A 16,467-nucleotide genomic window follows, 5' to 3' on the forward strand; every position below is an offset into this window, starting at 1 on the left:
GAGGCTGAGGCAGAAAACTCTTGAGTTCAAGGCTAGTCTGTGGTACAATAAGAAACCTCATTGCCTGTCCCACCCCCCAAAAAAGTCAGGTATTCTGTACCAGCATTCAGAAGAAGGATCCAGGAGCTACATAGCAAGTTTGATGCCAACTTAGCCTACATGATACTCTCAAAAAAAGGGGAGGGGATGCTGGAGAGATGGCTCAGTGGTTAAAGGCACTTGCTTACTGTGCTGGTTTGATTCAGGTGTCCCCCATAAACTTGGATGTTCTGAATGCTAGGTTCCCAGCTGGTGGAGATTTGGGATTAACATCTCCTGGAGGCAGTGTATTGTTGGGGGCGGGCTTATGGGTGTTATAGCCAGTTTCCCCTTGCCAGTGTTTGGCATACTCTCCTACTGCTGTTGTCTGCCTCATGTTGGCAAGGGGCTCACTGACTGAAGCCAGCAGTTCCATCTCAATAGAACGTGGAGATGAGGAATAGAAGAGGACACCTTACGTTCTCTTTGGGCCTCCATTGGAGAAAGCAGAAGGCACATGCCTCTGCCCACCACACAGCACCCACCACCCAAATCACATCACTTACCTAACACACACATCATATCACATACCTAACACATACACACCACCCAAATCACATCACTTACATAACACATACATAACACATAAATCACATCACTTACATCATACACACAAATCACATCACAACACTCTACACATATACTCCTCCTGAAAATGGAAGTTTATTCAGCATGAAATTAGCTATTTGCAGAAAAAATAGTTGCAACTGGAGATTACCACATTAAGTGAATTAAGCGAGACTCTGAAAAACAAATATTACAAGTTTTCTCTCTCTCTCATTTGTGCTTTGTAGATCCCCCCACTCCAGGAAGGTTCTTTCTCCTTCTACCTTGGTCTCCTGAGTGCTAGGATTAAAGGCATGTGCAGCCACACCTATGAGAGAGAGAGAGAGAGAATGAATACACCTGGGCCTCTTGTCCCTGCCACTTTGTGCATCTGGCTTTACATGGGTACTGGGAAATCAGACTCCAGTTGTTAGGTTTTGCAGACAAGTGCTTGAACTGCTGAGCCATCTCTCCGGCCCAGGTTTTTATAAATAACATAAAATCAGCCTGTCAGTGGCACACCCCTTTAATCCAAGCAGTTGAGGAGGCAGGGGTAGGAGGATCGCCATGAGCTCGAGGCCAGCCTGAGACAACATAGTGAATTCCAGGTCAGCCTGGGCTAGGGTGAGACCCTACCTCCAAAAACAAAAAACAAGGGCTGGAGAGATGGATTAGCAGTTAAGGCGCTTGCCTGCAAAGCCTAAGAACTCATGTTTGACTCTCTAGGTCCCATGTAAGCCAGACACACAAAGTGACTAAAGCACGCAAGATCACCCGTACACACAAGGTGGTCTATGCATCTGGAGTTCACTTGCAGTAGCTGGAGGCCCTGGTGCGCCAGTACTCTCTCCCTTTCATAAAGAAAAGCAAAACAAAACAATAAACAAAGGCCGGTCTGTTAGACTTGCCTCAAAAAAAAAAAAAAAAAAAAAGCCAAGTGTGGTGGCACACCCCTTTAATCTCAGCACTGGGGAAGCCAAAGTATGTAGATCACTGTGAGTTCAAGGCCACCCTGAGACTACATAGTGAAATCCAAGTGAGCCTGAGCCAGAGAGTGAGACCTTACTTTGAAAAAAGAAGTGGAACTGTCTAGGGATATGAAGGGAAATAATAGGAGGAAGGAGGGATGAGAAAGGAGAAGGGAGCAAGTATGGGAGACATGCAAATGCATGAACGCTTGTATGAAACATCCTTATAAAAACTCATAATATGCACATGACTACACGCCAATGAAAAGGCAAGTGCTCATTATTTTATTATTATTAATATTATATATTTTTTTGGTTTTCGAAGTAGGATTTCACTCTAGTCCAGGCTGACCTGGAATTCACTATGTAGTCTCAGGGTGGCCTCAAACTCATGGCGATCCTCCTACCTCTGCCTCCTGAGTGCTGGGATTAAAGGCGTGTGCCACCACGCCCAGCTTGAATACACCTTTATTTATTTATTTATTTATGGATTTTTGAGGTAGGGTCTCACTCTAGCCCAGGCTGACCTGGAATTCACTATGTAGTCTCAGGGTGGCCTCGAACTCTCGGCGATCCTCCTACCTCTGTCTCCTGAGTGCTGGGATTAAAGGCGTGCACCACCACACCTGGCTGCAAGTGCTCAGTATTTGTGGGGCATAGTGGCTCATGCCTGTGATCCTGACACTCAGGAATCTTAGGCAGGAGAATCAGTATGAGGTTGAGAGTGGCTGACTCTTGGGCCAGCCTGGGCTACACAGTGAGACTTTGTCTAAAGAACACACAGATAATGGGGCATGGTGGCACACGCCTTTAATCCCAGCACTCAGAAGGCAGAGGTAGGGGGATTGCCGAGAGTTCGAGGCCATCCTGAGACTACATAATGAATTCCAGGTCAGCCTGAGCTACAGTGAGACCCTACCTTGAAAAAACTAAAACTAAAACAACCAGAGATATCTCTATCGCACCCTCTAAGGCTCAGGGACCATTGTGGAAGAGATGGCTGAAAGAACGTAAGAGCCAAAGGAAGGGGAGGCGTGTTTTGCAATGTACTGTCTTTCAGGACACAAAGTGGCTGCTCATATAACCTCGGGGAGCGGGCATGGTGAAGTGCAATACTAGGAAGGTTGAGGTAGGAGCAATGTCGTGAGTTCAAGGCCAGCCTGGACTACAGAGTAAGTTCTAAGTCAGCCTGGGCTAGAGTGAGATCCTGCCTTGAAAACAAAACAAAATAAATAAATAAGTACCCATGGGAAGGGACCTTGTAAACCTTGCAACTTTCTAAGCCTTGGAAATTTCGTTAGCTTCTTCTAGAGTCTCATAAGCCACGCTCCTCCCTCCAGAAGGGAATGCTTTAACTCCAAAGGAGAGCTCTACGGCAGCCATGAAGCTATTTGAAGGAAGCCGGTTCTGGACAGGGCAGATGACGGTTACAAAGGCCCTGAGGTATGAGGGTGTAAGTGGAATGGGAAGAGAACGCCAAAATCCTGGAGCCAAGTCAGAGGAAGAGTGGCTGAAATGAAGGCAGGGACTGTGAGCTTGGCTGTTGACACCTAGCAAAGAATACATTCCACACATCCTTGGTGTAGAACAGAGGAGGGACACTTGGAGAGGCACTGCTCAGTGGTTAGAGCGCTTGCCTAGACTTCACAAAGCCCTGGGCTCCACCCCCCAGCCCCACATAAATCTGGTGTGGTGGTATACACCTGTAATCCCAGCACTTGGGAGGTAGAAGCAGGATGATTAGAAGTTCAAGGTCATCCCCTGCTAGGCAGCCTGAGTGACATGAAGCCCTGTCTAACAAAGAAGGGCTGGGCGTGATGGTGCACGCCTTTAATCCCAGCACTCGGGAGGCAGAGAGGTAGGAGAATTGCTGTGAGTTCAAGGCCAGCCTGGGCTACAGTGAGACCCTACCTCGCAAAGCCAAAAAAAAAAAAAAAAGAGAGAGAGAAAGGGAGGGAGGGGGAGGAAGGAAGGAAGGAGAGAGAAAGGGAGAGGAGAAAGAAGAAAAAAAAAAGCAAGGAAGGGGCTGGAGAGATAAGCCAAAGGATCCCGGTTCAACTCTCCAGGACCCACATAAGCCAGATGCACAAGGAGGCACATGCATCTGGAGTTCGTTTGCAGTGGCTGGAGGACTCTCTCTCTCAAATAAATAAAAGAATACATATATGTATATATGTATACACACACACACACACACACACACACACACACACATATATTTTATTTTTTTTTTTTTTGTTTTTTTTTTTTTGTTTTTTTTTTTTTTTTTTTTTGAGGTAGGGTCTCACTCTGGCTCAGGCTGACCTGGAATTCACTATGTAGTCTCAGGGTGGCCTTGAACTCTTGGCGATCCTCCTACCTCTGCCTCCCGAGTGCTGGGATTAAAGGCGTGCGCCACCACGCCCGGCTCACACATATATTTTAAAGCAAGGAGGATGGAAGGAAGGAAGGGGGAGAAAGAAAGAAGGAAAAGAGGCTGGACAGGGGCTATCCAGGCAGGTCTCTTGCCTGCAGAGGACTGTGATCGCATCATGGACCGTGATTGTGTCATGGGGGGGGCACTGAGCCCTACGTGGTGGGACACCGAGCGGAGCATCGGTGGGGAGGGGGGAGAGCCAGGGCCCGAGGAGACCTCCTCGAGGTGAGGACGGCGGCTGGAGGCAGGATGGAGGAAAGAGGGTGTTGTGCCCTTCCCGGGCTCCCCTGAGAGGTCTGGGAGGGCGTGCTGTACTGCAGGCTGTGTGCCAGCCTCTGGGCACTACAGAGAAGTGAGGACGCCCCATCCCTCCAGGGTGTGGGAAGGACTAAGGCCTCAGTGAAATTCCAGTGTCCCTCGTCAGTCCCTAGTACAGGAGCCTCATGGTGACAGGAAGCAGGAAAAGACCTGGGGGCTCCTTGAGGGGGAAATTGGCTGTGGCTTGGGGAGCAGCCCAGGGCCTCAAGCCTGTTAGTCAGGTAAGCACCCCACGTAGCCCTGAGCCAGATCCCAGGCCCCTAGAATGGGCCTCTAGTGGCCTTCGTGGGCTTGCTTGCCATAACAGCTCTCCCAGACAGCCATGAAGGAGAAGGGGCGCTGTGTGGAGACTCCCCGTGGACAGGGTCACACTACATGCGGAAAGCCAGCGGTAAGGTGACCGGAGGGAGGGGGCGTGGGAGAAAGGGTAGGCGTGCACAGGATGACTGGCTGGGCAGGAACAACCCGTCCTCTAAGGCACTTGGAAGGCCACTCTGAGCCACTCGTGTCCCTCCCCCGCCCCCTCCGGGCTGCTGCCGGGCACCGGACGCTAGTGCTTAGGACCTTGCCCAACACCGGGACTCGGGGATCATCCCGGGCCCAGCCTGGCATCTCCCTGGGCTCTGGATTTGTGGTTCCCTTGCCTAAGTCCCCTCCTCCCCTAGAAATACCCAGTGTGGGTCTGGAGAGATGGCGCAGCAGTCAAAGGCACTTGCGTGCAAAGCCTGATGGCCCAGGCTTGACTCCCTGGGACCCATGTAAAGCCAGATGCGCAAGGTGGGGCGTGTATCTGGAGTTCGTTCTGCAGTGGCTAGAGGCCCTGGTGCGCCTGTTTCTCTCTCTCTCTTTCTCTCTCTCTCTGTCTCTCAAAGAAAGAAAGAGGCCTGAGAGATGGCTTAGTGGTGAACACACTTGCCTGCAAAGCCTAAGGAACCTGGTTCGATTCCCCAGGACCCACATGAGCTAGCTCACAAAGTGGCACATGTGTCTAGAGCAGCAGGAAGCGCTGGTACATCCATCCTCTCTACCCGCCTCTGTCTCTGTTTCTCTCCCTCTCTCTCCAATAAATAAAATATTTTAGAAGGAAGAAAAAGAGAAAGTGAAGGAGGGAGGGGAAGACCCAGGGTGACTTGCTCCCCCAGTGGCAACTCTCCTGCCAGCCACTGCTGTCATTCCAGTCTGGGGCCTCCCTGTCTTGCCTGTTGGACTGCCACCTCTGGTGACCTTGAATCTTTCCCCGGTAGGAGGAGGGACACGAGCCTGGCACCAGCTTCTCTCAGAGCCTGCCAGCGCCAGCTGTGAAACTGGAGAGCTCGCACGCAGAAGAACTGGCCGTTTGCGTTGCTCGCTGATGTACTGGGGCCACCGACGTCACGGCTGGGCCTGGCACGCCCTTGCGGTCTGGCTTCCTGCCATCCCAGGCCCTTAGAGCCAGAGCGGACCCGGGAGGGCAGGCAGGCAGGCTTTCTGGCCAGTCGTCTCAGGCTGTGGTTGTGAACAGCGACACGCCTCAGATTAACGATAAAACGTAGGAGAACTTGAGCCGCACGGGACTCACGTCATATGGCAGCTAAACTGACAAGAAGGGTCCTGGGTGAAGTGACATTGTGGCGGGGCACCTGCGTCTGCTGGGACGTGGGAGGGGCGGGGGGGGCAACCTGCAGCTGGAAACCCTTCCAGAAGAAAGAATGAGCCAAAAGGGGGACTCTTTGGTACAGGGACAAAAAGTCTGTCTGTCTGTCTGTCTGTCTGTCTGGGAGAGGGAACAGTGGAATTAGGCCGGGCTTCATCCTCTCCCTGCACACCCAGCCAGGAACAATAGCTGTGGCCTCTGCCCACCATGAAAGCACCAGTCAACACCTCACCTCAAGGCTCCCCAAAGACCAGAGCACATGAGCAGGGGCTGAGGCCCCACTCCACAGGCTGCTGAGACCCCGTCGCGTGGGGAGCGTGGTGCTGGTATTGGGGACCAGCCATGGGACACACATCAGCGCCTAAGCCCTGAACCCTACTGATGGGTCAGAGGTAGTCCAACACCTTGGTGGAGGGAAGAAGAGAGACAAGGAGGGGGGATCCCCAGGCCAGGGGTGACCAGGAGGACGTTCTCTTAAGGATGAACATGGTCCGGCCTCTACTTACCACCTACATAGAACAGATAGATAGCTGGCCCTGGACCAACCCAGTGTACTCATCAACTATACTGTATTGGTCACAAAAAAAAAGAACAGGGCGAAGGCTGGAGAGATGGCTTAGTGATTGAGGCTCTTGCCTGCAAAACCCAAGGACCCAGGTTCAATTCCCCAGAACCCATATAAGTCAGAGGCACATGGTGGCACATGTGTCTGGAGTTCCCTTGCAGTGGGAGGAGGCTCTGATATACCCGTACTCTCTCTCTCCCTCTGGCTCTTTCTCTCTCCCTCTCTCTCAACAAATAAATAAATAAAAATAAAATAAAAGAACAGGATGATGCCAGGTGTGGTAGCGCACGCCTTTAATCCCAGCACTGGGGAGGCAGAGGTAGGAGAGTTGCTGTGAGTTCAAGGCCACCCTGAGATGACAGAGTGAATTCCAGGTCAGCCTGGACTAGTGTGAGACCCTACCTCGAAAAGCCAAAAAAAAAAAAAAAAAAAAAAATTTTGTTTAAAGTAAAATTAGAAACAAAAAGTGAAAAAGATTAGGGCCGGAGATTGTCATGGGAAAAACATCAGGCAAACTGAATGGGAGGACTGGGGCCCACGCGGACTATAGCACCAAGCTGTGCCTGGCACGGCAGGCTCCCGGATGACGCGGGCTGGGTCCTAGGACAAAGACCAAACTCAAGTGGAGGCATTGACTCAGGATGGTCCAGACCAGAGCCCCGGGGCCAGAGCAGAAAGGCCTCAAGCTTGGGTGGGCAATGCAAAAGTGGGGGATGACCAGAGATTCAGGAAGCAGCAGGCAGACCGCCTGGAGTTCCGTGAGGGTGGCCTTAGGGCTACAGCAGCAAGAAGGCGTCTCATCAGGTAATGTGCTTGCCTTCAGAGCCTAAGGACCCAAGTTTGATTCCCCAGTACCCATGTAAAGCCAGATGCACAAGGTGGCACATTTGTCTGGAATCCTTTGCAGTGGCAGGAGGTCCTGGCACACCCATTCTTTCTGTCTCTCTTCTATCTCTCTCTGCTTGCAAATAAATAATAATAATAATTTAAAAAAAAAAAAGCTGGGCGTGGTGGCGCCTACCCTTTAATCCCAGCACTCAGGGAGGCAGAGGTAGGAGGATCACCATGAGTTCGAGGCCACCCTGAGACTACAGAGTGAATTCCAGGTCAACCTAGGACAGAGTGAGAACCTACCTCAAAAAACAAAACAAAACAAAGAAACAAACATAAAAAACAGAGGTGGTGCTCCAAGGTCCCTAGATCTTGGATGGAGTTTTAGGGTATCTACCTTTGCTTGGGAAATTCTCATATGATCTTCCTGGGGGACCTCAGGCCAGTTCCTTAACTTCTCTGAACTTCATTTTCCTCTTGAAGCATGTGGGTAGTAGAGGTCACTTACTCCATAAGGCAGTAGTTACAGGAGTAAATAAGTGGAAATGTGTAAGCGGTAAAGCATGACTCAGTGAGGAAGCGGCCCTGTCCTGGGGTGCAGGCTAAGGACCACACCACTGAGTGCCCAGGGAGGAGGTGGGCCTCCCTGTTGACCCTCACAACCTATTTTTCTTCTTTTTTTTTTTTAGAATTTTTTTATGTTTATTTTTATTTATTTATTTGAGAGCGACAGACAGAGAGAGAAAGAGGCAGAGAGAGAGAGAGACAGAATGGGTGTGCCAGGTCCTCCAGCCACTGCAAACGAACTCCAGACACGTGCGCCCCCTTGTGCATCTGGCTAACGTGGGTCCTGGGGAATCGAGCCTCGAACCGGGGTCCTTAGGCTTCACAGGCAAGCGCTAAACCGCTAAGCCACCACTCCAGCCCACAACCTATTTTTAATACAGGAGTACTTCCTTACATATGTGAGCAGGGGCAGAGGCAGAAGAGATGCTGAGAGAGGAACCAAGTAAAAGCCTCTGGGCCTGTGTGGGAGGTGTCAGGCCAAGCTGCTTATGCCGAGAACCCAGCTTCAGCTAGGCGTGGTGGCACACACCTTCAATCCCAGCACTCAGGAGGCAGAAGTAGGAGGATTGCTATGAGTTCGAGGCCAGTCTGAGACTACAGAGTGAATTCCAGGTCAGCCTGGACTAAGAGGAGACCCTATCTCAAAAAAAAAAAAAAGCTTCTGAAACAATATTTGTGCCCTTTTGGGTACCTTCTCCTCCTCCTTCTTCTTTTTTTAAAAATTTATTTATTTATTTGAGAGAGAGAGAGAAAGAGAATGGGCATATCATGGCCTCCAGCCACTGCAAACACTGCAAATGCCTTAACCACTAAGCCATCTCTCCAGCCCCATGTTTTGTTTTGTTTTGTGTTTTTTTTTTTTGTTTTGTTTTGTTTTTCTTTTTTTTTTTTTTTGGTTTTTTGAGTTAGGGTCTCACTCTGGTCCAGGCTGACCTGGAATTAACTCTGTCATCTCAGGGTGGCCTTGAACTCACGGTGATCCTCCTACCTCTGCCTCCCTAGTGCTGGGATTAAAGGCGTGCGCCACCACTCCCGGCCCCCATGTTTTGTTTTTTGAGGTAGGGTCTCACTCTAGCTCAGGCTGACCTGGAATTCACTATATAATCTCAGGGTGGCCTCGAACTCACGGTGATCCTCCTACCCCTAGCTTCTTGATAGGGGTGTAGGGTGGGATGAGGGGTCTCTAAGAGGAGAAGGTCAGCCACCAGGAGGGTAGGACAGGATGCTACCAGCTCCTCCCACTGTGGGGAGAACTGGTCTCCAGGGCTCCAGAGTACTTCCTCTTTCTGTCTTCACTCAGAAGCCAGGGGCAGACCTGCTTAGCCCTCAAGAGAGATGGATGCCCAGTCCAGGCTATCGTAGCCCTGCTGTGTGCCCGGGCTAGGGAGTGCTGGCTGGTGCCTCTCTCCCTGCTTCTGGGGCAGCTGAGGACGGCCTCTCAGGCCCACGGGATGGAGCCGGCAGAGGAGGCGCAGGCAGCCTCCGTGTGCAACCTGGTGGCTGTGTTCGAGACCAGCAGGTACAGGCGTGCAGTGGGGTAGGAAGGGCGGGGGAGGGGCAGCTCTCTCTGGCAGTCCAGGCCTCCAGGCTGAGGAATGTGTCTCGTCCTGGATTTGGGTCTTGCCCTGAGCCCCTGCTGGGCAGCACCCACCTCCTCAGTCCTGGGAACACAGGAGGGTTCTGGGGGCACCCAGCTAGACAAGGGTGAGTGAGTGACATGGTTGAGGAGACTCCAACACAAGGGTTGGGGTTAGCAAGACAGGGTTATGCTGGCGTGGTGGCACACTTCTGTAATCCTGACGCTCCGGTACAGGCAGGAACTGGAGTTTATCCTTTCCTACACAGTAAGTTGTAGGCCTGCCTGGACTACATGAAACCCTGCCTCAAAAAAAAAAAAAAAAAAAAAAGCTGGGTGCAATAGTGCACGCCTTTAATCCCAGCCCTCGGAAAGCCGAGGTAGGAGGATCGCCGTGAGTTCGAGGCCACCCTGAGACGACATAGTGAATTCTAGGTCAGCCTGGCTTACAGCGGGACCCTATCTTGAAAAAACATAAATAAATAAAAATAAAATAATTAATAAACAAATAAAAAGACCACACAGAAGGAACTAATACTTCTCAAGCATTCATCCCTATGGGCTAACGGTGAGATTTGTCATCAAACCCGGACAGGGTTAGGTGAATGTCGTCAAAATGGAGAGGAACCCAAGACAACCCTGCTCATGACCTTCCTACCTCAGCTTCCCCAGGGCTGGGGTCATAGGAGAGAGCCACCACGCCCGGCTAGATCTATTTTTTCTGGGTATGAATGTTTAATTTTTTTTGGGGGGGGGTTGGGGTTTTTATTAACATTTTCCACGATTATAAAATGTATCCCATGGCAATACCCTCCCTCCCCCCGCCCCCCACAGCTAGATCTACTTGTCCGTTCTCACAGTTATTTTCAGAACAATCTAAACCCCAATCAGAAAGTCAAGGCTCCTGTCTGTCTCTCCACTTGTGAGCTCCATGCTGTCCGGTGGTCGTTTCAACATTGCAGGTGTCAGGTTGAAGTCCTTGATGCATCTGCTATTTTATTTTATTTTATTTTATTTTATTTTATTTTATTTTATTTTATTTTATTTTATTTTATTTTATTTTATATTTCATTTTATTTTTGAGGTAGGGTCTCACTCTAGCCTTCCGAGGGCTGGGATTAAAGGCGTGTGCTACCACACCAGGCTGCATCGGCTCTTTTGTACACAGTGACAGATGGGGATCTTGTTTTAGTCACAGGCTTCTGGATGTGTCTTTTTTTTTTTTTTTTTTTTTTTGAGGTAGGGTTCATTCTAGCCCACTAGCCCAGGCTGACCTGGAATTCACTATGTAGTCTCAGGGTGGTCTCCCAACTCATTGTGATTCTCCTACCTCTGCCTCCCAAGTGCTGGGATTAAAGATGTATGCTATCATGCCTGGCTCCGCATTGCTCTTTTGTTAAAAAATATTTTATTTATTTGCAAACACAGAGAGAGAGAGACAGAAGAAGAGAGAAAGAGAGATGGGGGGGAAGAATAGGTACCCCAGGGTCACCAACCTCTACAAATGAACTCCAGATGTGTGCTCCACTTTGTGCATCTGGCTTTCTGTGGGTATCAGATCAAACCAGCACCATTAGGCTTTGCAGGCAAGTGCCTTAACTACCAAGCCATCTCTCCAGCACCCCCCACCACCACATATTAAAAAAAAAAAATTTGGGCTGGAGAGATGGCTTAGCGGTTAAGCGCTTGCCTGTGAAGCCTAAGGACCCCGGTTCGAGGCTTGGTTCCCCAGGTCCCACGTTAGCCAGATGCACAAGGGGGTGCACGCGTCTGGAGTTCGTTTGCAGAGGCTGGAAGCCCTGGTGCGCCCATTCTCTCTCTTCCTCTATCTGTCTTTCTCTCTATGTCTGTCGCTCTCAAATAAATAAATAAAAATTAAAAAAAATATATTTAAAAAAAAAATTTATTTTTTGGTTTTGCAAGGTAGGGTCTCACGCTAGCTCAGGCTGACCTGGAATTCACTATGTAGTCTCAGGGTAGTCTAGAACTTGTGCTGATCCTTACCTCTGCCTCCCGAGTGTGGGGATTAAAGGCATGCGCCACCACGCCAGACTAATGATGTTTTAAAAAGTAAAACGGGACTGGGGCAGTGCCTAAGTGAAGCTGGGTCAAGGCAGGAGGACCGCAGTCATTCACGCAGAGATGACCACCTTCCTGTATTCCTGTCCTTATCTTACTTAAACATCATGATAGCCCTTGGAGTGAGCTCTTCTTTCAGATTTTATTTATTTACATGTGTGTATGTAGTGTGTGCATATGGGCATGCCAGGGTCTCTTCATGCCCAAGACTCATGTGCCACTTTTTGCATATGGCTTTATCTAGGAGCTGGGCGACTGAGCCCAGCCACTGACTCTGCAGGCATCTTTTTAGCCTCTGACCCATCTCCCCAGACCAGTGAGCTCTTATTCTACAACTATATTTTTTTTTATTTTTGGTTTTTCAAGGTTAGGGGCTCGCTTTAGCTCAGGCTGACCTGGAATTCACTAGGTAGTCTCAGGGTGGCCTTGAACTCACGGTGATCCTCCTACCTCTGCCTTCCGAGTGCTGGGATTAAAGTCATGCGCCACCACGCCCGGCTGCAGTTTCAAATCTACTGGAGCTGGGTGGCTGGATCCTGCCTTTCCCAGGCAGTTGGCAAGCTCATCCCTTCAGCACTGAGGACAGTTCTTTGATACACCCGCCCTGGCCCACCACCCTAACTGTGACCATAAGCACCATCTCACGCAGGGTGCCCTTCGATGGGTGGGCTCGTGTTGGTGGGTAGCCTCAGGGTCTTGGGCAGGTGGGGAGTCCATCACAGGAGGGGGCACAGCAGGCAAGATCTGGAGGAGGAGAGGCAGCACCTGCTGGAGCAAGAGAGGGTTGCCATGATGGCTTCTCCATGAGTGCCCCTGGGGGTGACTTCAGACTTCGGGCAGCAGAGGAAACCGCCGCAGGCCTGAGCACTTGCAAATGCAGAAGCTGAAACCAAATGTAGAACAGAAAACCTAAGACTCAGCACCCCTCCTACAGGGCTCAAGGCTCACGGGCTGAGGAACCTGGCTGGCTTTCCGTACCAGGGAGCAGGGCCTCCGTGTTCCCTCTGATTCTATTCCACTGTGTGACCTGGGCTATCACCCCGCCTCTCTGAGCCCAATTCTCCTTGAGTCACACAGGATAGGCAGCTAGTGTGGGGTTCAGACACCACTGTACCTGGTTTGAAACACTTTTGCCACTTCCAAGCAAGCACCTTCCACTGCTAAGCCTTCCTCCCAACCCAGTGCAGTTGCGCTTTATATAGGGAAGTATGGGGCTGGGGGGCTGGCTTAGCAGTTAAGGCGCTCGCCTGCAAAGCCGAAGGACCCAGATTCCCCAGGATCCACGTAAGTCAGATGCACAAGGAGGCACATGTGTCTGGAGGCCCCGGGGCACCCATTGTCTCTCTTTCTCTCTCTCAAGTAAATAAATGAAAATTAAAATTAAAACAGGGAAGTGTACAGTTCCCCAGAGAAGAAAGTAGAGTCCACACTGACTCATTTTGAAGGTCTTTGGAGTTCCCTCCAAGAAGGGCGTTGGGGCGGCGGGAGGCCTGCGGATGTGGCTCAGTTGTCAGACGGCTGGCCCGGCATGCACAGGGCCCTGCGTTCCATCCCTAGCATGGTGTGAAGAGGTGAACTCATGCACACTCCTCACCCTAGCACTTGGAAGAAGGCAGAGGGGGCAGAAGTTTAAGGTCACTCTCTGCTACAGAGCGAGTGGAAGGACAGCTTGGGAGATGTGACATCCTGTCTCAAAAAAAGTTGTGGGGAGCCGGGCGTGGTGGCGCACTCCTTTAATCCCAGCACTCAGGAGGCAGAGGTAGGAGGATTGCCGTGAGTTCAAGGCCACCCTGGGACTACAGAGTGAATTCCAGATCAGCCTGGGCTAGAGTAAGACCCTACTTTGAAAACAAGACAAAACAAAACAAAAAGGCGGGGGGGGGGGGCAGGAAGAAGGGAGGGAATTATCATGGTTTATTCTTCAGAATTAATGGAAGTTGTCAATTTTAAAAAGTTTTTTTTTTTTTTTTTTTTTTTAAAGGGGAGGAGGAGAGGCTGGAAAGATGGTTCAGCAGTTAAGGCACTTACCTGCAGAGCGTAATGACCCAGGTTCAATTCCCCAGTACCCATGTAAAGCCAGATGCACAAAGTGGCCCATGCATCTGGCGTTTGGAATGGCTGGAGGCCTAATGTGCCCATTCTCACACACTCTCTCTCTCCCTCACCCTTCTCCCTGTCTCTAATAAATAAATAAATCTTTTTTTTTAATTTAAATTTTATTTCTTTATTTATTTGAGAGAAAGATGCAGAGAGAGAGAAAGAGAGAGAATGGGCACACCAGGGCCTCCAGCCACAGCAAATGAACTCCAGACACATGTGCCCCCTTGTGCATCTGGCCTATGCGGGTCCTGGGGAATCGAACTGGGATCCTCTCAGCTTTGCAGACAAACGCCTTAACGGCTAAGCCATCCCTCCAGCCCAGTCTGTCTTTTTTTTTTTTTTTTTTAAAGTAGAATGCAGTGGCTAAGTCTATATTCCCCGCACTGAGGAGGTAAAGGAAGGAGAATCACCATGAGTTCAAGGCCAGTCTGGGCTACAGTATGAGTTCCAGGTCAGCATAGGATAGAGTGAGATCCTACCTTAAAAGAAAAAAAAATTTTTTTGCTTTGGCAGCACATATAACAAAATTGGACGATACAGAGAAGATTAGCATGGCCCCTGCGCAAGGATGACAAGTAAATTCACAAATTGTTCCATATTTAAAAAGAAAGACAGAAAAAAAAAAAAAAAGCTGGGTGTAGAGGCACACACCTTTAATCCGAGCACTCGGGAGGCAGAGGCGGGATGATCATCGTGAGTTCGAGGCCACCCTGGAACTCAAAGAATACATGGTGAATTCCAGGTCAGCTTGGGCTAGGGCGAGACCCTACCTCGAAAAAATAAATAAATGAAGGGGGTTGCAGTTACATTTGTATTGCTGGACAAGCATCTGACCACAAGCAGTTTGTGGGAGAAAAGGGTTCATTTCAGCCTTACAGAATCCAGGAGAAACAACAAGCAATGGCGGGAGAAGACGGATTGGTTCCATAGGTCATAGCGGAGAGACAACACCAATGGTCAACAAACCTAACGGCCAGAGCTCAGACTGCTCTGAACACACCTTGGGGCCGGACTGTGAAATGTACTCCTGGTGAAACCTCTTCCCCAGCTGCGCTCCACCTGCTGGAAACTTGATCTGCAAGCTCAATTTTTTTTTTAAGTTTTTAAATTTTTATTTATTTACTTGAGAGAGAAAGAATGAGAGAATGGGTGCACCAGGGCCTCCAGCCACTGCAAATGAACTCCAGACGCATGTGCTACCTTGTGAATCTAGCTTACGTGGGTCCTGGGGAATCAAACATGGGTTTTTTGGCTTTGTAGGCAAAAGCCTTAACAGCTAAGCCATCTTTCCATCCTCTGCAAGCTCAATCTTTTTTAAATTTAATTTAATTTATTTATTTGCAAGCAGAGAGAGATAGAGAAAAGAGAGAGAGAGAAAGAGAGAATGGGCATGTCAGGGCCTCTAGCCACTGCAAATGAATTCCAGAGGCATGTGCCCCTTGTATGTCTAGCTTACGTAGGTCTTGGGGAATCAGACCTGGGTCCTTTGGCTCAACAGGCAAATGCCTTAACCTCTAAGCCATCTCTCTAGCTCTGCAAGCTCAATCTTTATTATTATTATTATTATTATTATTATTATTATTATTATTATTTATGTACTATTATTTTTTTCTTTCGAGGTCGTATCTCCCTGTAGTCCAGGCTGACCTGGAATTCATTATATAGTCTCAGGGTGGCCTCAAACTCTCAGCGATCCTCCTACCTCTGCCTCCCAAGTGCTGGGATTAAAGGCATGTGCCACCATTCCCAGCTTGTGCAAGCTCAATCTTTTTTTTTTATTTTCAATTTTTATTAATTGTTTTTTTTTTTATTTACTTATTTGAGAGCGACAGTCACAGAGAGAAAGACAGATAGAGGGAGAGAGAGAGAATGGGCGCGCCAGGGCTTCCAGCCTCTGCAAACAAACTCCAGACGCGTGCGCCCCCTTGTGCATCTGGCTAACGTGGGACCTGGGGAACCAAGCCTCGAACCGGGGTCCTTAGGCTTCACAGGCAAGCGCTTAAACGCTAAGCCATCTCTCCAGCCCTCAAATTTTTTTTTTTTATTAACAAGTTCCGTGATTATAAAAAATATCCCATGATAATACCCTCCCTCTCCCCCTTTCCCTTTGAAACTCCATTCTCCATCATATCCCCTCCCCCTCTCAATCAGTCTCTCTTTTATTTTGATGTCATCATCTTTTCCTTATCTTATGATGGTCTTGTGTAGGTAGTGTCAGGCACTGTGAGGTCATGGATATCCAGGTCATTTTGTGTCTGGAGGAGCATGTTGTAAGGAGTCCTACCCTTCCTTTGGCGCTTACATTCTTTCCGACACCTCTTCCGCAATAGGCCCTGAGCCTTGGAAGGTGTGATAGAGATATTGCAGTACTGATTACTCCTGTCACTTCTTTCCAGCCTTCTGAGTCATCCCAAGGTCACTGCCATCTGAAAAGAGATTTTCTACCAAAAGTGAGAGCAGCATTAGTATAAGGGTATGAACATTAAGAGAAGTGCTTACTGGGCAGTTTGGTAAGCAGAGTATATTTAGCCTCAAACTCAATCTTAATCAAAACCATCTGAAGGCTGGAGAGATGGCTTAGTGGTTGGTTGAGGCACTTGCCTGTGAAGCCAAAAGACCCAGGTTCAACTTCCCAGAACCCATGTAAGCCAGATGCACAAGATGGCACAGGTGTCTGGAGTTTGCTTTCAATGGCTAGAGGCCCTGGTGCACCCATTCTTTCTCTCTCTCAAATAAATAAATATTTTTGAAAATCTGAGTCCTCTCTGTCTCTCTCATAATTAATAAGGG

The 16,467-nt window shown here is 49.3% G+C and overlaps 1 protein-coding gene and 1 non-coding gene across 2 annotated transcripts in view; both read left to right on the plus strand.

The window, feature by feature from the left end:
• Window positions 1-9,252: 9,252 nt before the first annotated feature.
• The window catches only part of Fgd2 (FYVE, RhoGEF and PH domain containing 2), a 29,361-nt gene continuing 22,146 nt past the window's right edge, over window positions 9,253-16,467 (plus strand). The window contains exon 1 of the mRNA XM_045156790.1: window positions 9,253-9,441. Coding sequence (XP_045012725.1) covers window positions 9,374-9,441 — 68 coding nt within the window. The 5' untranslated portion in view covers window positions 9,253-9,373. The remainder of the gene's footprint in view (window positions 9,442-16,467) is intronic.
• On the plus strand, window positions 14,179-14,280 carry LOC123463108. The gene has a single exon (XR_006638720.1). It is a non-coding gene; the product is annotated as a U6 spliceosomal RNA (small nuclear RNA).

This window comes from Jaculus jaculus, chromosome 8 (assembly GCF_020740685.1).
Source record: "Jaculus jaculus isolate mJacJac1 chromosome 8, mJacJac1.mat.Y.cur, whole genome shotgun sequence".
NCBI classification, from domain to species: Eukaryota; Metazoa; Chordata; class Mammalia; order Rodentia; family Dipodidae; genus Jaculus; species Jaculus jaculus.